Consider the following 22413-nt stretch of genomic DNA (forward strand, 5'->3'; position numbering starts at 1 on the left):
TGATAATTACCGCGGCGACTCATGGTCAATTTGCAACTTATCTCTGTAATCGCAAAATCCACAACGAAAAGTCATAAACACTTAAAAAGAAAAGAAATATGCCTCAGCACTTACTGAACTCAGTATGATCGCAGCTCTGTACATTTTCAGACTGGAAGAAAAGCGTCAACAAGCTACGTTTGACGTCACATGCAAGGTTGACGTGTTATCTCGAGCTTCTGTGACGATGCTTTGTGGCCCGCAGTTGGATTCTAAAAATTCGTCTCCCTGTGTGTTTTTTTTTTTGTTTTTTGTTTTTTTGTACTTTGCCAAGCACATCATTGTGGGGCTTTTAATCAATAGCATGCATCCGTCTACAATGTATCATCATTCATCCATCAACATGTATAATGCATATGTAAATGGCAAGTATACAAGACATATAACAACATTAGGACATAACAGACAGACGGACATATAACATCCGTTCGCATACAAGTAAGGCCGGAGCTTAACATAACATGCAGATTACAGTACTTTATGGACGTATTACCTGCTTAATAATAATACAGTCAGTTAATAATACCATCAAACAAAAAAACAAAGAACAAAAAACAAAGCAAAAACACATATATACTGTTCAAAAAAAGAAACGCATAGCTTGTAATATTTGGTTAATTTAGTTATATGGCTACAAGGATATCCACCAAACTGCAGAAAATGTTTATCTCGTCGTCGACCTTTCGTCCATTGCCACAAGTGAGCTCTGCACGTGACGCATGCGTTATCAGTGGCTACAATGTCAAAATTGCTCATTTGGCATGACCACTCGTCATGCTTCAGTGTAATCTCGTGAAACTCGGGGAATATTGAGCTCTCACCATGTCTTCCAAAACCCATAAAAGCGGATTGTTTGCCACAAAGAAATCAGACGACAATTCAGCGACGAAAGATGGCCCGATTGAGCAGAGAAGACCGCCAAATTGCATTGGGTCGTTTACAAGCAGGCCAAAGTCAAAGTGCAATCGCCAGGCACTTCCACGTGTCCCAGAGCACCATCAGTAGACTGTGGGTCAGGTTTCAAGCCACTGGCTCCGTTGCTGACTTGCCACGAGCGGGAAGACCAAGGGCGACAACTGCTGCTCACGACCGCTTCATACGGCTCCGCCACCTCCGGAATCGTTTCCTGTCGGCCTCATCTTCTGTCCAGGCTCTCCCCGGGACACACCGATTATCGGACCAGACCGTGCGGAACCGCCTGCATGAAGCTGGTTTGAGAGCTCGCAGACCTCACAGAGGAGCTGTCCTCACCCGCCGCCATCGCCAGAACCGAGTGCAGTGGGGCAACCAGCACCTTCGCTGGACCGTCCGGAATCACTGGAGACACGTGTGGTTCAGCGACGAGCCCTACTTCCTGCTCCAGCGACATGATGGTCGGAGGAGGGTTTACCGGAGAGTAAACGAACGTTACGCGCCCAACTGTGTGGATGAGGCACCCGTTCATGGTGGTGGAGGCGTCATGGTGTGGGGGGCGATCAATACCGCTGGAAGGAGCACCCTGGTGCACGTCCAAGGGCGCATAACTGCCCAGCGATACGTGGAGGAAATTCTGCGCCCACACGCCCTTCCTCTTCTGGCTGACCAGGATGCCATATTCCAGCAGGACAACGCTCGCCCGCACACAGCACGACTCACCACCCAGTTCCTCACCGACCACCATGTCCAGGTGCTTCCCTGGCCATCCATGTCGCCAGACATGAACCCGATAGAACACCTCTGGGATGAATTGGACAGACGTGTGCGCAGGCGAGAAGAAGCGCCGGCAAATCACCGCGATCTATTGCAGGCACTTCAGGAGGAGTGGGACACCATCCCACAGCAAGATATCCGGCATCTGATCCAGTCCATGCCCAGAAGGTGCCGGGCAGTTGTTGCTGCTCAAGGCAGTCACACCCCCTACTGACTTGACAGCCTCGGCACCCAATCGTATTGATTGACTGATTGATTTGAAGATGCAAATGAACTGTGTGTGCATTCAACTGTGTCCATACCAAATTTCAAACAAATAATCTAAATATTGGATTTTCTGTTAATTTTTTCGAAAAATAAAACAAATTTGGCAAGTAGCAACTATGCGTTTCTTTTTTTGAACAGTATATATATATATACGCAAATCATCACATCTCTGCACAACCTAGCGTACTACCTAACCAACTCTTCATATGGGGACCATAATTCTACAAATTTGGTAATGTTACCAGAATTGAAACTGGAATATTTTTCTATTTCAAATCTGTATTTCAAATTTCTTAAAAATATTTCTAACAGTGGCCTTGTCTATTGTAACTTACTCTTATAAATATAAAACTTTGCAAACAAAATTATAAAATCCAAAACCACATCTACCTTAACATTGTTGATACACCCAAACAAAATAAATTCTTCTGTAAAAAGAACATTTGCGCGGTAAATACCACTTCTGTTTAACAAATCTTCCAAATCAATCCAAAATTTCCGACTAAGCGGGCAGTACCAAAATATATGGGAAATTGTTTCATTTTCAATTTTATAAAAGGCACACAAGGGACTGTCAAAAATAATCTTTTTCACATCAAATTCCAACATCTTGAGCCTGCGAATCCAATTTATCTTTACCGATGCCACAAAAGTGTAAATGTCAATCATATTCAAACCACCATGAGGTCTGCAAACGACATTTCGCCGAATATTTGCAGGTTTACCATTCCACAGGAAGGAATAAAAGGCTGCATTAATTTCTCGTACAAAATCTTCGGGTGGGTCTGGCAATACAGTTGATAAATAAACCAACTTTGAAAGGACCAAGGTTTTCAAAATTATAATTCTACCGAATGGAGTTAACTGTCTTCGGCTCCAATCGTTTAAAATTTATTTGATCTCTTTCAATTTTCCTTCATAATTAATTTCCAAATTGTTGCTGGTGACTCCCAATACTATGAAAATCCCAGGGTCCCAACAAAAGTTCATATCCCTCATTTATCTTTCTTGTGAATTTCGTTTTCTTCCAATCCAGACAATTTGAGTTTTTTCATTGTTTTTCTTTAATCCGGAAAATGTAGAACATCTCTGTGAAGTTTTAATACATTCAACAGATGATTCCTTACTGCCATCCAAATAAAGAGTTGTATCGTCCGCAAGTTGAGACAATAACACTTCCTCGTTATTCAATTTCAATCCTTTTATCACAGAATTGTTACGTAACATTGATGATAGTATCTCGGAACATATTAAATACAAATATGGTGAGAGGCTATCGCCTTGTCGGACGCCTCTTCTTATATTAAACCAACCAGAATATTGGACACATGCCTGTATAGTTTGTTGGTTATGTTTGGTCGGTTTCTTTGCCTGTGCGTGTATAGTATGCTTGGTCGATGTATGTATTGTAAAGCGCTAAGAGTAGACATTTTTCTAGAATAGCGCTATAAAAGTTTGCATTATTATTATTATTATATCTTGATAAAAAAACTCGTATCCACTGTTTTACATCGTTTCCAAAATTGAAAAAATCCAATGCCTTTTGTAAAAAGGGCCAGGAAACACTGTCGAACGCCTTTTCAAAATCAATTGCAAGCAGCAAACCTGGTATATTTTCTCTTTCGGTAAATATCAACACATCATACAACAAACGCATATTATCCCCGATAAATCTTCTTTTCATAAAACCTGTTTGGTGTTCACTAATAATCTTAGGTAACATAATTTTCAATCTATTCGCAATACAGGATGAACAAATTTTATAGGATATGTTAAGCAGGGATATTGGCCGCCAGTTCTTTTATTTTATTTTTTTAATTTTTTTTATTCTCTTTTTGTGATTTATTTTTTTATTTTTTACATGTATACACTGTGCATTACAGGACATCACGTAAACAAAGGGACAGAACCATACAACAGAAGAACACTTGAACAAATACAACATACATGTGGGTGGGAGGATGGGTGGGGGAGGGGGGATGTTCAGGGCTTGGTGGTCGCAATATCAAAAGGTTTTAAGAAAGAAAAAACCTAAGGGTTACACCAAAACATGTGTATACAGGCGCCAATCCTTGTAGAATTTATCTACTGTATTATTCACAACTGCATTATACTTTTCACAAATAAATCTTTGCTTAAAATGTCTACTAAATGTCTGAAAATGAGGGGTCTTTTTGTTCATTTTGGAAATATATACATGGTGTTTGGCACAGATTACTAATACATCAAAAGCTTTATCGGTGACTACATTGTTCGCAACTCCAAGAAGAACCAGTTCTTTAGACAGTTTTAAATTATCACAATGGGTGCAGTTCACCTTTAGCCAATTTACAAATTCTATCCAAAAAGTCTGCACTTTATCACACTCCCAAAACATATGTAAAAGGGTTTCTTCCTTTCTACCGCAAAAAGTACACAATGACGTATCCACAATTTTTCGCAAAAATAGAAACCGTTCTGTGGGCAAAATTCTGTACAATAATCGGTACTGGAACCATCTCAGACAAGTGTCTTTTGTTGTTTTAAAAACATATTGAAAAATAGCCTTCTTATCTAACAAACAGTCTAAAGATTCAGACCATTTTTCGATACATTTTGGGACCGTAACATGTTCAATCAGTTTTTTGTAAATAAGTTGTGTCTTACCTTTACAAATACATTTCCACACAATGGGCTCTGTCATAATAAAATGTTTATCAAATTCTAAGCCGATTTTTCTCTGATATTTTTTAACAGCCTGGATTACACCTTGATACAATACAAAATCTCCTCGCACATTTGGATATTTAATTTTGAACGCATGATAGGATAAGTATCCATTTTGTCCCAAAATATGACCAATCTGAGCAATTCCATTGTCAATCCAGTTTTGAATGTACACTGTCTTTTTATCTCTGCGAATATTAACATTATAATGTAAACATTCTGATACAAAATCGTTAAAGGTTGTAGGTTCACATTTTCCATATAGTTTCATATAATGTTTAAAAACATCAGTCCAAAACGGGTTTTCCATTCTCTGCATCAAAACATTTGCAAATTCTTCTCCTCTCATATTAATTGTTATAACAGATGGACATGCTTTAAACAATAATCTTGATATTAATCCAGTAAGACCAACAACTCTTTGTTAACCAAACAATTTTTAGAGATGACACGTCAACCATCTTTAATCCTCCATCTTCATCGGGTTGGGTGACCGTAGTTCTTTTAAAATTTTTGTCTCTTTTTCCACCCCAAAGAAATTTGAAAAAAATATTATTTAGCTCCATCATAAACTGTTCGTCTGGATCAGGTAGATTCGTAAACAAATGTGTCAATTTGGAAATAGCCAGGGTTTTTAGGACTGTTATTTTACCAAAAGGTGTCAGGTTCCTTCTGGTCCATGAATTCAGAAGTTTTTGAACTTCCTTTAACTTATTTCTATAGTTAAGAAAAACAACCTCGGATACATTTACTGAAAAAATAACACCAAGTGCTTTAAAATTATCCGGGTTCCAGGTAAAGTTCATATCAGGCAAAAATCTTCTTTTGCAAAACTTTAAAGTTCCTAACCAAAGCCGCCAGTTCTTAATAAATTGTTTTGGCTTGTCTTGTTTCGGAATGCATGTAATAATGCCTTGTTTCTGTGTAACGGACAATTCTCCACATTGAAATCCAGCATTTGCAGAACGTAGCAGCAATAATCCAATATCCTGGAAGAAAAATGTATAAAATTCTGTTGTAAACCCGTCAGGTCCTGGGCTTGTTCCGTTTTTCATTTTCCGTAATGCTGTGCACATTTCAGTATAGGTACGATTCCCCTCAATATTATCTCTGTCTTCATTTGTCAAAACGGGATGTGTTTTTTCCATAAATAGTTCCTGTAAATCAACGTCTTCTGTTGGTTGCAGATTATACAAATCTTCGTAAAACTGTTTCACGTTTTGCAAAATCTGTCTGTGTTCAAATATCAATTCACCAGTGTCGCTATTTTGCAAAAAACTCATGGTCTTATTCTGATAATGGCGGTTTTCCATATTACAAAAGTACTTACTCACCTTTTCTCCTTCTAACTGCCACCTAGCTTTTGATCTTATCAACATACCATCAATCTTTTTCTTCCTCAAATTTTCCAGCTGGGTATTTAACATTTCAATCTGTAATAAGGAATCATTGGTCACATTATTTTCTAATAACTGTTCTTTTTCAATATTTACTTCTCTTTTTTTCTTTTCGGAGGCGTAGGCAATTGTCTTTCCCCTAATTTCCAATAACAAGATTTCAAAAAATAACTGATCACTTATTGTAAATTGTATTTCATTATTGTGTATTAAATGTATACCGTCCATATCATACACTGGCAGTGCGTAAAACTTCTTCACATCAATAATTAGTTTCTTTAACTCTTTAACATATTCACTATCAAACATCAGCGAGTTATTAAATTTCCAAAAAGGTCTGTCTCTTTTTATATCTTCTGTCTTTAATGTAAGTGTTACTGGCGAGTGGTCAGATCTATAACCACACTCAATGTCACAACCATTTACCTCCATCAACAAATTACTTGACATCAGGAAATAATCCAATCTCCCTTGTTTAAGGGAATTAAATTTCCTCCATGTATAACGGCGTCTATCGGGGTAAAGATCCCTCCAGACGTCTATCAAATCATAAAGATCCATCATATCTCTTATCTTTTTTCTTGACTGAGGCCTATTTACATTACATACATAATTCCTCATATCTACTTTCATATCTAACACAACATTCCAATCACCACCAATAATAACATAATCATTTCCAATCTGTCTAACCATTGCGCTTATATTTTCACAAAAGGAGGCTTTATCTCCACTGCTAGGTCCATATATAATTACAATAGTGTACCTCTTTTTCAAAAATTCAACATCCATAATAATGAAACAACCATCCTTGTCACGAACAACATTGTGGGTTATTGTGCATTTTGTTGCACAACCAAAATGATGACCAAAACGATGTTTGGTGGCTTGTCGTCAGAACAGCATTTTGTTGTTGGTCCTCGGGGAGCATATCGCCTTTTGTCTCATATTTATCAACCGCGGCCTTCGGCCTTGGTCGATAAAGATGAAACAAAAGACGATATGGTCCCCTTGGACCAACAAAAAAAGCTGGTCTGTCAACAAGCCACCAAACATCTTATAATGTCACCATTATTTGTATGTGACGTGTAGGGCATATTTAAATGTCACCATTATTTGTATGTGACGTGTACGGCATATTTAAATGTCACCATTATTTGAAAGTGCCGTGTGAAGCCTATTCGCCTTGTTACCATTATGTGTATGTGGCGTGTTTGTGTGTGTGTGTGTGTTTGTGTGTGTGTGTGTGTGTGTGTGTGTGTGTGTGTGTGTGTGTGTGTGTGTGACAGTTTTTTTTAAAGTGACGTGTACAGCGGCCTATTCAACGTGTTACCATTATTAAGGTGTATTTGTACAGCCCATTCAACTGTTGACCATTGTTTGAGCAGGTACGGCACATGGACCCACTCCACGTGGTCCTCGATTGGACTCCCAGGCCCCAAACCCTGGCCTTTGGTCGGCAACACCAGGGAGGTCATGGAAACGGTGTGTGCGTTATCCCCCTTACACGTGCACGGTTTCAATAGTCTTTACTTGTTCACGTAGACTTCTACAACAACCACAACAACGACAACAACAATAACATATACTACCACTACTACAACTACACCTACTACTACTACTACTGATGTTGCTACTACTTCTACTACTACTACTCTCTCTCTCTTTTTCTCTCTCTTTCTCTCTCTCTCTCTCTCTCTCTCTCTCTCCCCCTCCCTCCCTCTCTCTCTCTCTCTCCCTCTCTCCCTCGCTCGCTCTCTCTCTCTCTCTCTCTCTCTCTCTCTCTCTCTCTCTCTCTCTCTCTCTCTCTCTCTCTCTCTCTCTCTCTCTCTCTCTCTCTCTCTCTCTCTCTCTCTCTCTCTCTCTCTCTCGTTGTTTCTTTTTTTGAGCATAGAGTTAAAGTGACATTTTCTCTTCCTTTCATAGTCGCAGTTCCGAGTATATTCAGAATGGAAACAGAAGTATGGCAAGATATATGGGTAAGTGTGAAGAATTTTAATAGTTTTTTTTACAGACATACAAACAAACCCGAACATGGCGTTAAGTTGAAAAGAAAGTGTATTCATGTTATGTTAAATGAACTATCTGGAATGATAGTTTTACTGGTCTTACTACATAAACTGAAACAAAACTGTATTCTACACACGTGGGAGGGACCATCCATAACGTAACAAGAGGGTATATCATGTAAATAAGGTCGTGTCAAACTAATCTGACAGGGACCTAATTTTCCACTGCTCATGATGACATCGAGACAGTTGAAAAGTCATTCTAGGATAATGTGTGCGCTTGCTGTTTCCCCCGATGTGCTATTCTCTATTGTAGACCACAGATGTTTAAACTTTACATTGTCCCTTTGCCAAATGTAGATTCTTCTTCGGAGTTGGGCCGGTTCTGGTGGTGCATGACTTGGACATGCTGCGGGAGATCATGGTTAAACACTTCAACAACTTTGGCGACAGGGTGAGTCACTCATGTGTGTCAGTGTGTGTGTGTGTGTGTGTGTGTGTGTGTGTGTGTGTGTGAGTGTGTATGTGTGTGTGTTAGGGGAGGTTAGGGAGAGGGTGTGTGTGTGTGTGTGTCAGTGTGTGTTGTGTGTGTGTGTGTGTGTGTGAGAGGGGAGGTTAGGGGGAGGTGTGTGTATGTGTGTGTATGTGTGTGTGTGTGTGTATGTGTGTGTGTGTGTGTGTGTGTGTGTGTGTGTGTGTGTGTGTGAGAGAGGGGAGGTTAAGGGGTGGTGCATGACTTGAACATGTTGCGAGGGATCTCTTGCTTTTGTGAAATTGTTATCCTCCGTGCCTCAAAGGGGGTAACAGGATCAAACAACATATGTATGTGTGTTGGTCTATCTGTCTGCCTGTGATTCTGTCTACTATGTGTATATCATGTGTCTGTGCATCTCTGTCTTTCCGTGTTTATTACTTACTCTATGTCTGTCTGTCTGTGTCTTCGCTTCTGTCTGTCTGTGTCTTCGCTTCTGTCTGTCTGTGTCTTCGCTTCTGTCTGTCTGTGTCTTCGCTTCTGTCTGTCTGTGTCTTCGCTTCTGTCTGTCAGTGTCTTCGCTTCTGTCTGTCTGTGTCTTCGCTTCTGTCTGTCTGTGTCTTCGCTTCTGTCTGTCTGTGTCTTCGCTTCGGTCTATAATTTATGTGTTTTTTAGTGTTTATTACTGACTGTCTGTCTTGTGTATTTGCTTCTGTCTGTCTGTGTCTTCGCTTCTGTCTGTCTGTGTCTTCGCTTCGGTCTATAATTTATGTGTTTTTTAGTGTTTATTACTGACTGTCTGTCTTGTGTATTTGCTTCTGTCTATAATGTGTTTTTGCTTCTGTCTATAATTATGTGTGTTTGCTTCGGTCTATCTGTGTCTTTCAGTGTTTATTACTGACTGTGATTCTGGTCTGTTTTATCAGAACCTGGTGCGGGGCATGCGACCTCCCGACATAGACAAGGGCTTGTTTTTCGCGGGGGGCACAGCGTGGAAACGGATCCGTAACATGATGACACCAACTTTCAGCGGAAGCAAACTCAAGCTTGTGAGTTTGTTTGTTTGTTTGTTTGTTCAGTTTGTTTGTTTGTTTGTGTGTGTGTGTTTTTGTTTGTTTGTTTGTTAGTTTGTTTTTGTTTATTGTTGGATGTGTGTTGGGTGGAGTGTGTGTTGTGTGTGTGTGTGTGTGTGTGTGTGTGTGTGTGTGTGTGTGTGTGTGTGTGTGTGTGTGTTTTATGGATGGGTGAGTCTGTGTTTGTGTGTCGAGAAGTTGCAAACGCTTGAATGTGCATAATATAGATCTCTGCTGTAGACAGCACATTTATAACGCATTCAGACTAACAACTACACGTTTGAACACATGCAAATCAAACTATAAAATCTATCAGGCAATGTTCCTTGTTTTTATAATTACAGTGAATTCTTTGAATCTTTGAGTCTAGAGTTCGGTTGTCGCCGAAGCCAGTAATTTTCACGATCTGCTTACTTCGACCGAATTAAAAAAAAAATTAAAAAAAAAGAAGACTTCGACCAATTTTGTTTACATCCACTGAGACTCGGCGTGTAGCCTCTACGTATCTTTGGCTTTTTTTTCTCTCCAGATGAGTCACTACATAAACCGCTGCTCTAATCTTCTGACCAAGAACATTGAGCAGAAGGTTCGCACAGACCAAGACATTGATGTCAAGGAGTAAGTATTATTCACATTCATTCATTCATTTATTTCATTTCCATTGTCCCCCAACTGGGAAATTCGGGTCGCTTCCACCCAGTGGAAAGCTAGCAGCAACAGAGTCGCGCTACCCAGGTGTATGTTTTTTTTTAGGTGTAATTAGCCACCTGCATTTTTGGCAGAATGACCGAGGTCATTTACGTGCCACAGTGATGACACGGGGGTGGAACGTGGATACCGTATCTGAGTCTGCACATCAAGTTGACTTGTGTCCGTCCCGGCCCGGATTCGAACCTGCGACCTTAGGATCACAAGTCCAGTGCTCTACCACCTGAGCTACCCCTTCATCTATATATAGATATATACGACTATAGTGTCTGTCTGTCTGTCTGTCTGTCTGTTCGCGATGCAGCAGCACGGCCAAAGTTCTCAGTGGATCTTTTTCAAATTTGGACACCGTATTCAGCTACACCCCGGACACAACCTCATCGATGAGATATTTCAACACGTGCTCTCAGCGCGCAGCGTTGTGCGCGCTGAACCGATTTTTTTTGGTTTTTGTTTTTGTTTTGTTGTTGTCGGGATCCACTACCAGTAACTCTTCCTTATCTTCTCCAGTGTTTTCAGCCGCGATTATCTCCCTTCCTCCGTGTGGCGTCAATCCATATTCCCGTTACTACGTTACTATTTTTAGAAGGTCACTGCACGTTACTATTTTTAGAAGGTCTCCAGTGTTTTGCGCGTTTATCTCCTTTCCTTCGTAGTCGGCTCTACTTCTTCCCGGCGAAGCCGGTACCCGGCGAAGCGGGTAATCATCTAGTTTTGTATAACTGTTGTGTAAATGTATGCATGCACACATACGTGCGTACATACGTGAACAGTGTAACATGAATGATTAACATGCTTCTTGGATTTAACAATAAGTTTGTACCGCACATATTATTATTATTATTATTGTGATCATTTTTATGCGCCTAATCTAGATATAGCCCTAGGCGCTTACATATTAATTTCTGCCGTTTGAAATGGAATTTTTTACAGACAGACAGACAAACAGACATTTTTACACACAATAATTATATAACGCATTCACATCGGCCAGTAAAGCTCAGTAGCCTATTAGGCGAGCATTCACCTTTCACGGCCTTTATTCCAAGTCAAACGGGTATTTGGTGGACATTTTTATCTATGCCTATACAATTTTTCCAGGAAAGACCCTTTTGTCAATCGTGGGATCTTTAACGTGCACACCCCAATGTAGTGTACACGAAGGGACCTCGGTTTTTCGTCTCATCCGAAAGACTAGCACTTGAACCCACCACCTAGGTTAGGAAAGGGGGGAGAAAATTGCTAACGCCCTGACCCAGGGTCGAACTCGCAACTTCTCGCTTCCGAGCGCAAGTGCGTTACCACTCGGCCACCCAGTCCAACAAGGGACGCTTAGTATATAATTATATGTAAGCTGTTTACAAAGTCAGGCTTTATTTTCTTAATAATTGAGCGCGAAGTAGACTTCGCGAAAAATACGCGTTGTGTGTTTTTTTTAACCAAAAATTCAGTGTCAAAGGTTCGTGCAGCGAGCTTGTTGAAGTCTACTTTTTGAAGTCTACTTCGCGTTATGAATATCAGGCATTTGCCTTTGCAAAACAAAAAAACAAAAAACAAAAGTGAGGAAAAAAAAACCAACTAACCGCTTATTTTTCCATCCATGCGTTTGTCAGTGTGTTCGGATCCTACACTATGGACGTGATCGCGGGGACGGCGTTCGGCCTGGAAACCAACTCTCAGACCGAGGAAGGAGAACCCTTCGTCGTGCACTGCAAGGCGCTCTTCGAGAACATGACAAGAGGAGGCTCTCTTCGCAGCATGATTTATTTCGTCAGTAAGTCGTTACATTCTCACCTGTTTTGTGGCTTTTCTTCTCTCGCACAGAAAATTGTACAGGGGAACACCCCTCCCGCTCCCAAAGACCTCCACAAATCTGAGAAAATCATGTCTTAAAAAGGGGGGAGTCTTAACATTTTTAAAATGCTGGTAAATTATCAGAAGTTACGAACAGAACATCTGCAAAAACAGGGTCTTAAAAGGGAGGGAGTCTTAAATTGGGGGTGTCTGAAAAGTAAGGTTCCGCTGTGTCAAAGTGCCTGGCCGAGGACAGTTGATTTTACACTCTAAACAGGAGTGTTCGACTTTTCTGTGACAAAATGTGAACTCTTTGTGTCACATTACTTAGTTCTACTAGCAAAAGAGGCATACATAATAAACACATGGTGTTCCTACCTGGTCATTTGAACACTAGTGATCACTATGTTATACACCTTAAAACTTTTTTGTTGTTCCTTATTTTGTTATACTTCTTTCTTTCTTTCTTTCTTTCGTATATTTTGTTTGGTTGTTTATTTGTTTTTTAGTTTTTTCGTTTTGTTTTCTGTCTGTCTGTCTCTCTATTTTTCTTTCTCTCTTTATTTCTTTCTTTCTTGATATATTTCGTTCGTTCTTTCTTCTTTTGTTGTTGTTTTCTTTCTTTCTTTCTTTCTTTCTTTCTCTTTTTCTTTCATTCTTTATTTCTCTGTTCTAATCCCAAAATGTATTTACCCGTGGCTTTGGTGAATAAAACACATGCAACGTTTATTATGTTATCAATAGATTTGGTTTATTTAGACGAATTGTTCAGCCGTTACCGCCTTACGTTGTACTGTCCATGCAGGAACACCACTATAAGCTTCTAGCTTCTTGCTGTTACCTGTGTATTTTGTATACATGTCATGATTGTAACTTTTGTTAAAATAAACTTATGTTTGAACCAATAAAACACATGTGTCGTGCACGTTCCTCAGCCATGTTCCCCTTCATGGGCCCGTGGTTGGGCAAGGTGGCTGTGTCCTTCTTCTACAACGAGCACGCGCTCTTCTTCATCAATGCCATGCAACAGATGATTCAGAACCGACGGGAGCAAGAACCAAGCGAACAAGTAAGCAAACGCATAGCCACACATTCACGCACATACAGTCGCGTCAATGAATATGAATGCATTAAGTCAGTTTGTCGGCCTGAAACTAAACTATCGTCACTGGAGAGAGAGAGAGAGAGAGAGAGAGAGAGAGAGAGAGAGAGAGAGAGAGAGAGAGAGAGAGAGAGAGAGAGAGAGAGAGAGAGAGACTCACACACACACACACAGAGACTGATAGACACACAGAGAGAGAGAGAGATACGCACGCAATGTGCTTTAAATGTCACTCCAACTGTGGTTGCAGAAGACGGCGGACCTGCTGCAGATGCTGGTGGACGCCGAAGCTGACTCGGACCAGATCACGGACTCTGCTGACCAGTCGGACAATACCAAGAGTCATAGACGTACGTGTAGGCATTCCCTGTGGGTGTGGGTGTGTGTTTGTGTGTGTGTGGTGTGGTGTGTGTGTGGGTATGTGTGTGGTATTGGTCGTAGCTGACTCTGATGAGATCACTGACAATACCAAGAGTCATAGACGTACGTGTAGTCATTCTGTGTGTGTGTGTGTGTGTGTGTGTGTGTGTGTATGTGTGTGTGTGTACGTGTGTGTGTGTGTGTGTACGTGTGTGTGTGTACGTGTTTGTGTACGTGTGTGTGTGTGTGGTAGAGGTACAAGCTGACTCTGTCCTGATCACTGACTCTGCTGACCAGTCGCACAATATCGAGTCAAGAGCCACAGACGTACGTGTGGTCATTCCCTCTGGCTATGTGTGCGTGTGTGAAGGGGGGGGGGGGGGGTGAGTGTTTGTATGCGAACAATCGTCATTTTCTTTCAGAAACTCTAACTAAAAGGTTAAGTTAAATGGATCGATGCATAAATGTTATTTATACTTTTAACCATAAAAACCATTTGACAGAAATAGTCATTGTTCTCATACAAGTCATTGTTTTACTATAGTGTCCAATACAAGGTATTGTATTACTGTATGTCCAGGCATGACAAAAGGAGAGATTATCGGCCAGGGGTTTATCGTGATGATAGCGGGCTACGAGACAACGGCCACCACTCTTCAGTATCTCACATACAACCTGACCCGCTGCCCTGAAGTACAGGAAAAGATTTACCAGGAAATCAGGGACAACATCGGAGATGTAAGCATCAGTGTTTTCTGTTATTGTGTGTGTGTGTGGGGGGGGGGTATGTGTGTGTGTGTATGCGTACGTGTGTGTGTGAGTGCGTGTGTGTGTCTGTCTGTGTGTGGGTTCGTCTTTCTACGTGTAAGTGCGTTCGTGCGTGTGATTGCTTCATACGCGGGACTTATCATTTATCCCTTACTACCTACCCTATGCCTTCCGTATCCAGTGATGCACTGTTCACTCGCAAGAAGATTTATAATTATGCAAGATAGTTTTTGAGTGCATATTTTCGAGTATCTGTGCATTTGCCTCCTTTTTACATTTAGTCAAGTTTTGACTAAATGTTTTAACGTAGAGAATCGAGATGAGGGTCGTGATGTATGTGTGTGTGTGTGTGTGTGTGTGTGTGTTAAAGTTGGCATTAAAATCGATTTTTCGCAAACAAACTTAAAATTGATTGCATCGTATTCTTCATCATATTCTGAATCTAAAAATGTATACATATGTCATGTTTATTCCTAAAATGTGATCAAAATTAACAACAAGTCGCGTAAGGCGAAAATACAATATTTAGTCAAGTAGCTGTCGAACTCACAGAATGAAACGCAATGCCATTTTACTCGTAGCATCGTCAGGCCACCGCTCATGGCAAAGGCAGTGAAATTGACAAGAAGAGCGGGGTAGTAGTTGCGCTAAGAAGGGTAGCACGCTTTTCTGTACCTCTCTTTGTTTTAACTTTCTGAGCGTGTTTTTAATCCAAACATATCATATCTATATGTTTTTGGAATCAGGAACCGACAAGGAATAAGATGAAAGTGTTTTTAAATTGATTTGGACAATTTAATTTTGATAATAATTTTTATATATTTAATTTTCAGAGCTTGTTTTTAATCCGAATATAACATATTTATATGTTTTTGGAATCAGCAAATGATGGAGAATAAGATAAACGTAAATTTGGATCGTTTTATAAATTTTTATTTTTTTTTACAATTTTCCGAATTTTAATGACCAAAGTCATTAATTAATTTTTAAGCCACCAAGCTGAAATGCAATACCGAATCCCGGGCTTCGTCGAAGATTACTTGACCAAAATTTCAACCAATTTGGTTGAAAAATGAGGGCGTGACAGTGCCGCCTCAACTTTCACGAAAAGCCGGATATGACGTCATCAAAGACATTTATCAAAAAAATGAAAAAAACGTTCGGGGATTTCATACCCAGGAACTCTCATGTCAAATTTCATAAAGATCGGTCCAGTAGTTTAGTCTGAATCGCTCTACACACACACACACACACGCACGCACGCACGCACATACACCACGACCCTCGTTTCGATTCCCCCTCGATGTTAAAATATTTACTCAAAACTTGACTAAATATGCTTCCTGCTTAGAGCGATTCAGAGAAAACTACTGAACCGATCTTCATGAAACTTGACATGAGAGATCCTGAGTATGGTATCTCCAGACGGTTTTTTTCTTTTTTTGGGATAAATGTCTTTGATGACGTCATATCCGGCTTTTTGTGAAAGTTGAGGCGGCACTGTCACGCTCTCAATTTTTAACCAAATTGGTTGAAATTTTGGTCAAGTAATTTTCGACGAAGCCCGGACTTTGGTAGTGCATTTCAGCTTGAAGGCTTAAATTTAATTAATGAGTTTGCTCATTAAAGTTGTCATTAAAATCGATTTTTTGCAAACAGATTTATAATTTATTGCATCGTATTCTTCATCACATTCTGAATCTAAAAATGTATACATATGTCATGTTTACTCTTAAAATGTGATCAAAATTAACGAAAATAGATTAATTAGTCTTCCGATTAAAATTTAAGAAATCGATCCAAAAATTATGTCATCTTATTCTTTATCATTTCCTGATTCAAAAAACATAGATATGATAGGTTGTATTCAAAACAAGCTCCGAAAGTTAACAAGAATACAGAAAAGCGCGCTTTCCTGCTTTGCACAATACGCTACCGCACCAATCTGGCGTGTCAATATCACTACTTTTTGCACGTGGAAGGTGAGCGATTTCCTTCACGCGGGGATTGACGAAGCTGTACTGTCTTGGTGAAAAAATACAGTGCGTTCAGTTTCATTCCGTGAGTTCGACAGCTTGACTAAATGTAGTAATTTCGCCTTACGCGACTTGTTCAGATTTTTCATACGACAGGAGAAGTTAACTGGTCATCTCCCAACAGTTTAAAACGAGTTTTCTTTTTCCAGGAAGATCCTACGTATGAAAACGTCTCAACGTTGAAATACCTCGAAGCAGCCATCCGTGAGAGTTTACGGTTGTTTCCACCTGTTCCAGCGTAAGTCACAAGGTCAATCTACGCGCAATGAAAGAGAGAGAGAGAGGGAGAGGGAGAGAGTGAGAGAGAGAGAGTGAGAGAGGGAGTGAGAGAGGGAATGAGAGAGGGAGTGAGAGTGTGAGTGAGTGTGAGAGAGTGTGAGAGAGTGTGAGAGTGAGAGAGTAAGAGTGTGTGTGTGTGTGTGCGAGTTTGTATGTGTGCGAGTTTGTGTGTATGCGTGTGTGTGTGTGTGTGTGTGTGTGTGTGTGTGTGTGTGTGTGTGTGTGTGTGTGTGTGTGTGTGTGTGTGTGCTACCACCAACAGTATTCTCAAATCCCTGTTTTACTTTTAATTCTTTCATCTTGGAACAGTAGTAGAAGCGCAACAAAACAGCTAACATTTTGACAGGCTTACCAGGACAACAGATTTGCACTTCCCTGGATAACCTCATACTTTCTTGACACAGGATAGACAAGAATGCCATGTAGGTTAGTTAGCATTACCCACTTCTTTTTTGTTGCCACAGAATTGACAGAAAAGCCCTGGAGACAGTCACGATCAACGGAATCACGATCCCTGCCGGATGCGGAGTCATCATCCCCATACACAGCCTCATGCATGACCCGGACATCTTCCCCGAGCCAGAGAAATTCCTCCCTGAAAGGTACGTCAGAACAAAGTGTGTAGACTTTGAGCAGAAGGCCTATAGCCGAGAAATTCCTTCCTGAAAGGTACGTCAGAACAAAGTTAGTCTTTGAGCAGAAGGCCTATAGCCGAGAAATTCCTTCCTGAAAGGTACGTCAGAACAAAGTTAGTCTTTGAGCAGAAGTCCTATGGCCGATAAATTCCTTCCTGAAAGGTACGTCAGATCAAAGTGTGTAGTCTTTGAGCAGAAGTCCTATGGCCGATAAATTCCTTCCTGAAAGGTACGTCAGATCGAAGTGTGTAGTCTTTGAGCAGAAGTCCTATGGCCGATAAATTCCTTCCTGAAAGGTACGTCAGAACAAAGTGTGTAGTCTTTGAGCAGAAGGCCTATAGCCGTGGTGATGGCGGACCTTTCCTGTGTTTATACTGCCAGGAATTGTGTAGTCTTTGAGCAGAAGGCCTATAGCCGAGAATTTATTCCTGAAAGGTACGTCAGAACAAAGAGTATAGTCTTTGAGCAGAAATCCTATAGCAGTGATGATGGCGGACCTTTCCTGTGTTTATACTGCCAGGAATTGTGTACTCCATGGTGTATTTTCATAAGCGAAAATTCGTATCGTCTTGTGCTGTTCTTGTATCGGTGAGTACAGAAATCCTTTGTTTTTTTTAACTTTACTTCATGGTGTCTTCGACGGTCGGCGCGTCCTGTCCTGTGCGTTCATCGTTCCAGTGACGTTCCTGTGTTGCTGGGTGGTCCGGACACAGTCCCTTTTCTGTATGGTCCTTGTACAGATGGCCTGTAGCGAAAAAGAAAACGAAAAACAAAACTGTACTGATCTTCCTTTATTGCCCCCACAGTTAGCTTCGCGAAGACTTCGAAAAGTCCTTTTACCAAACCTTTAGTGCCAATGCTTCGTGCAGCGAGCTTTGTGAAGTTGACTTTGCGAAGACGACTTCGCTAAGGCCAGAACAAAGACCCTTCATTTTATTGTCGTTGTGCAGAAGGCCTAATGCCGAGAAATTCGTCCATGAAAGGACACACAAATCCCTGTACTGCATGATCTTTGAGCAGAAGGTCTGTAGCAAAAAAAAAGTTCCCGAAAGGCCAGAATAAAATCTCTTTTGGGCAGAAGGTCTGTGGGAACTCGTCCCTGAAAGGTCAGAATATAGTCCCTTCACTTTTGTGTGTCTTTGAGCAGAAGGCCTGTAGTCGAGCAATTCGTCCCGGAAACGTAGGAACATAGTCCCTTTTGTCTTTACCATTTAGTCTTCGAGTAGAAACGTTAGCTTCTTTTTATACCCAGGGGATATAATCCAAAGGCCTTCTGCTGTGCTGAGTCAGATTCTCTACCTCACACACGCACACGCACGCACGCACGCACACACATACATACTCACACACACACACACATACATACTCACACACACACACATACTCACACACACACACACACACACACACACACACACCACACACACACACACACACACACACACACACACACACACACACACACACACACACACACACACACACACACACACACACACACACACACACAGAGTACATACTCAAGTACGTCGACCTTATGCTCTTCAAAAGAGACAGACAGACTTATGGTACAAATAATAAACTTAGCTTCGAAAGCGTTGCTGGCGCTCAGTCTCGGGCAAGAATAATGGTCAGAGTCCTGAGGATTCTCTCATTCTGTGTTCAAAATACTCTATGAACAGGCTGGGTGATTTTATTGTTAACAGGTTTCTGGAGGAAAACCGAAGTAAGCTTGACCCCCTCGCCGCGGAACTTCCCTTTGGGTACGGTCCCCGACAGTGCATAGGTATGAGACTGGCGATGATCGAGGTCAAGTTTGCAGCCGTCAGGATCTACCGGGCTTTCAGGTTCTTCAAATGTGATTCCACACCCGTGAGTTGTATTGGTATTTTCATTGTATGTGCGTCTGTAGGAGAAGTCTGGAGGTTTGTGTGTGTATGTATGTGTGTGTGTGTGTGTGTGTGTGTGTGTGTGTGTGTGTGTGCGTGTGACAACCAAAACAGAATTTCCAACTTGTGAATTTCAATTTCAAATCTCTCTCTCTCTCTCTCTCTCTCTCTCTCTCTCTCTCTCTCTCTCTCTCTCTCTCTCTCTCTCTCTCTCTCTCTCTCTCTCAGACATATGTTATATGTTTGCTTACTTGTCGATTGCTTGCTGGGTCGTTCGTTTAATTTGTTTATTTGTCATGTTGCTTTACTTGTTTATCATTTATTAGACATTTGTATTAGAAGTAAGGACCGGTTGTAAGAAAAGGCGTCGCCTTAAACCTCTATCCTTGAAAAATAAAGTTCCATCATCATCTCTTCACAGCTCCGTATCGAGAAGTAAGGCAAAAGAGGCCTACTAATCTATCCGTAATAAACGTAACAACATTTATAATTGCACATGTCGAACATGCTTTCTGTTCAGGAGAAAATCAACCTTGGAAAGGCCTTTGGGCTGGCGATCCCGGATGTTCCTATCAAGGTCAAGGCCGAATGCCGAGCTGCATGAGGACAGCAGCGTTTTCATGGTGACACCAGCACCGTTTTCAAGGTCATAAACAAACATGTTTTCAAGATGACACCAGCAACGTTTTCAAGGTCATAAACAGAAACGTGTTCTTGCGTGCGATGTTTACGATACCTGTGCTCATTTTGCCTGCGATTCTTCGCTTCGTTCTTTGCAAATCCGAGATCACGAAATTCAAGAGTGGTTTTTTTTATGTGCTCGTATTTAGCCTATAAGCACATCCTCCACTGATGCGTCAGACATATTGGTTTGATATGCGTGTAAATAACTGTTGTTGATGTACCTGTATTCAGAACGAATCAAACATTGTGTAAATAATTATGTGTGTCAATGTGACATTATTCAATGGCCCCAAACAGGACCGGTTAAATGATAAGGCTGTGTGCAACTATATTTTGTGCGCATTGATATTATGTAAATTTGGAAATATAAACGTTCCTTATTTTATTTAGGCAGCTACATCATGACTTCATCATGTTGAATGATAAATGTGTTCTGTATTTGTAAACTGATTTTATATTATACAGTCAGAAAGCAAAGAGCTGGAGAGATGCAGACACTGGTTTAAAAACAGAATCTCTCTCTTTCTCTCTCGGTGTCTGTCTCTCTCTCTCCCTGTCTCTCTGTCTCTGTCTGTCCCTCTCTCTCTTTCACTTTCTCTCTCGCTCTCTCTCTCTCTCTCTTTGTCCTTCTCCATCTTGTCTTTAATTTGTGGCTCTTTGTCACTCTCATCGTCTTCCTCCTGTTGTCCACCCCCCTCTATCTCTCCCCCCTCTCTCTCTCCCCTCTCTCTCTCCCCCTCTCTCTCTCCCCCCCCCCCCCTCTCTCTCCCCCCCTCTCTCTCCTCCCTCTCTCTCCCCCCTCTCTCTCTCCCCCCTCTCTCTCTCTCTCTTCTTCCCTACCCTCACCCATATTTCCATATCTCTATACAAAAAGAAATCAGAGATAATCGTGCAGTAGTCCTTGAACTGTTTGGTTTGAGTAGGAATTCAGTATTTACATTATCATGCATGTTCACTCTTATTGATTATATACCAGGTTGATCTTTGAGCCAAAGATACAAGTCGTCCCAAAGCACCAACTTATCGTTGTGCATAATAATTCATCTCTTTGATATTTCAAGATATGATTATGAAGGTTATTCAGAAAATACTCCGTTTGTGTGACACACTTTTAAGCTTGATGAATACATACCCAGGAACGTTATGACTGTTTGATTTGATTGCAACAAATGTAATCCCTGTGTCACGATCGGGTGACAGAGACCAAGAAAGTGTCACTCAGTGGAGTGCCTGTTCTTGGTCGTGTATGATAGAAAGCGCCTGTGCGTGATATTGGGTTACAGCAGAGTTTGCTGACGGTGCTCTACGAGCACGGATGTTTTGTATCGCACGAGTTTTACAGTGGAGGTTTCTGCTGTCATAGCTAGGGCTGACGGTTTTTCGCTGACAGCGCACACGGGATTTTCACGGATTGAGTTTCTCGTGTCTTTTTCTGCTTGGGAGGCAGAATTGTGTATAGCTGGACTGGTTTGGTGACAAGGTCAGTCACGTGTATTTGGCTAGGTGGTCTGTCAGAGACTCAAGGACGGCACACTTGACACCCAGCGGCAGAAGGGGAAGGATCGTATACACAGTTTCTAGAGTATGATGGTTTTTCACCGAGTATTATATTCGGCACTCTAGGGGAACTTCCACGAGTTATTTCTTCTCTCTGCCACGTATTTTGCTGAGGACAAGTCGTCAACTTTCCTTCGTCGGCGATGGCTTTCGCATAAGGATTCGACAAGGGGTTCTGGACGGTTTTGGTCACTGTTGACGAACAGAGGCTGGTCCAGGGAGGAAGCGGACTTTGCTTCCATTGAGAGTACAATCATAGGCTTTTGAGGTAATAAATCATTATTTAACGCTGTTGATGAGTCTGTGTTGTGGAATGAAATACTCTCTGTTGTTCTTTCCAGGTTAGCGCATAATTTACTCTCTGTGACGCTAAAATACTAATCTGTATATGGTTTTTGCAGATAGGGAGAGAAGGACGGAAAATGACTGTTTTGTTGTTGTAAAAAGTCCATTTTGTGCAGGCCCACGTGCTCGATGAGATATTTAAAGATGACATGTTTTAAGGTGGTGGGTGAGGGGTAGCTGACATGTTTAGTGCACCGATGCTTTCTGTTTGCAGCCTTCGTTTCGTTTCGTTTCGCTTCGTTCGCCTCGCTTCGTTACGTTCCTGTAACATCTGCACGGCTGACTCTGGCGGGAACTGTTGAGGCTACGCTAACCAGGAGACCGGCTAACCAGGAGACCGGCTAACCAGCGGACCGGCTAACCGGCAGCGGACCGGCTAACCAGCGAACCGACTAACCAGCATACCGGCTAAGCAGCAGCAGCAGAGATAAAGCTAAGTGCACCATGTCGTACGCACCCCGTTGACCACCGTTGTCTTTTCGTATCTATGATTTCATTGGAGTAGTGACAACGTGGGGTGTGTGACACCTGCACGAACTAGGGCTTTTCGGACAGAACATTCTCATTTAACTATATTTACACGGGTTCAGCGTGTTCCTATAAT

The 22413-nt window shown here is 41.4% G+C and overlaps 1 protein-coding gene across 4 annotated transcripts in view; it reads left to right on the top strand.

The window, feature by feature from the left end:
- Positions 1 to 20638, top strand: part of LOC138951992 (cytochrome P450 3A8-like) — a 31847-nt gene extending 11209 nt beyond the window's left edge. For all 4 annotated transcript variants that reach the window (XM_070323568.1, XM_070323565.1, XM_070323567.1 and 1 more), the window contains exons 3-15: positions 7487 to 7583; positions 8025 to 8077; positions 8468 to 8561; positions 9506 to 9628; positions 10182 to 10270; positions 11974 to 12134; positions 13090 to 13223; positions 13507 to 13606; positions 14197 to 14354; positions 16570 to 16658; positions 17164 to 17301; positions 19041 to 19206; positions 19744 to 20638. In XM_070323568.1, coding sequence (XP_070179669.1) covers positions 7487 to 7583; positions 8025 to 8077; positions 8468 to 8561; positions 9506 to 9628; positions 10182 to 10270; positions 11974 to 12134; positions 13090 to 13223; positions 13507 to 13606; positions 14197 to 14354; positions 16570 to 16658; positions 17164 to 17301; positions 19041 to 19206; positions 19744 to 19827 — 1486 coding nt within the window. In that variant the 3' untranslated portion in view covers positions 19828 to 20638. The remainder of the gene's footprint in view (positions 1 to 7486; positions 7584 to 8024; positions 8078 to 8467; positions 8562 to 9505; positions 9629 to 10181; positions 10271 to 11973; positions 12135 to 13089; positions 13224 to 13506; positions 13607 to 14196; positions 14355 to 16569; positions 16659 to 17163; positions 17302 to 19040; positions 19207 to 19743) is intronic.
- Positions 20639 to 22413: the final 1775 nt, after the last annotated feature.

Source organism: Littorina saxatilis, linkage group LG17, assembly GCF_037325665.1.
Source record: "Littorina saxatilis isolate snail1 linkage group LG17, US_GU_Lsax_2.0, whole genome shotgun sequence".
In the NCBI taxonomy this organism is placed as follows: domain Eukaryota; kingdom Metazoa; phylum Mollusca; class Gastropoda; order Littorinimorpha; family Littorinidae; genus Littorina; species Littorina saxatilis.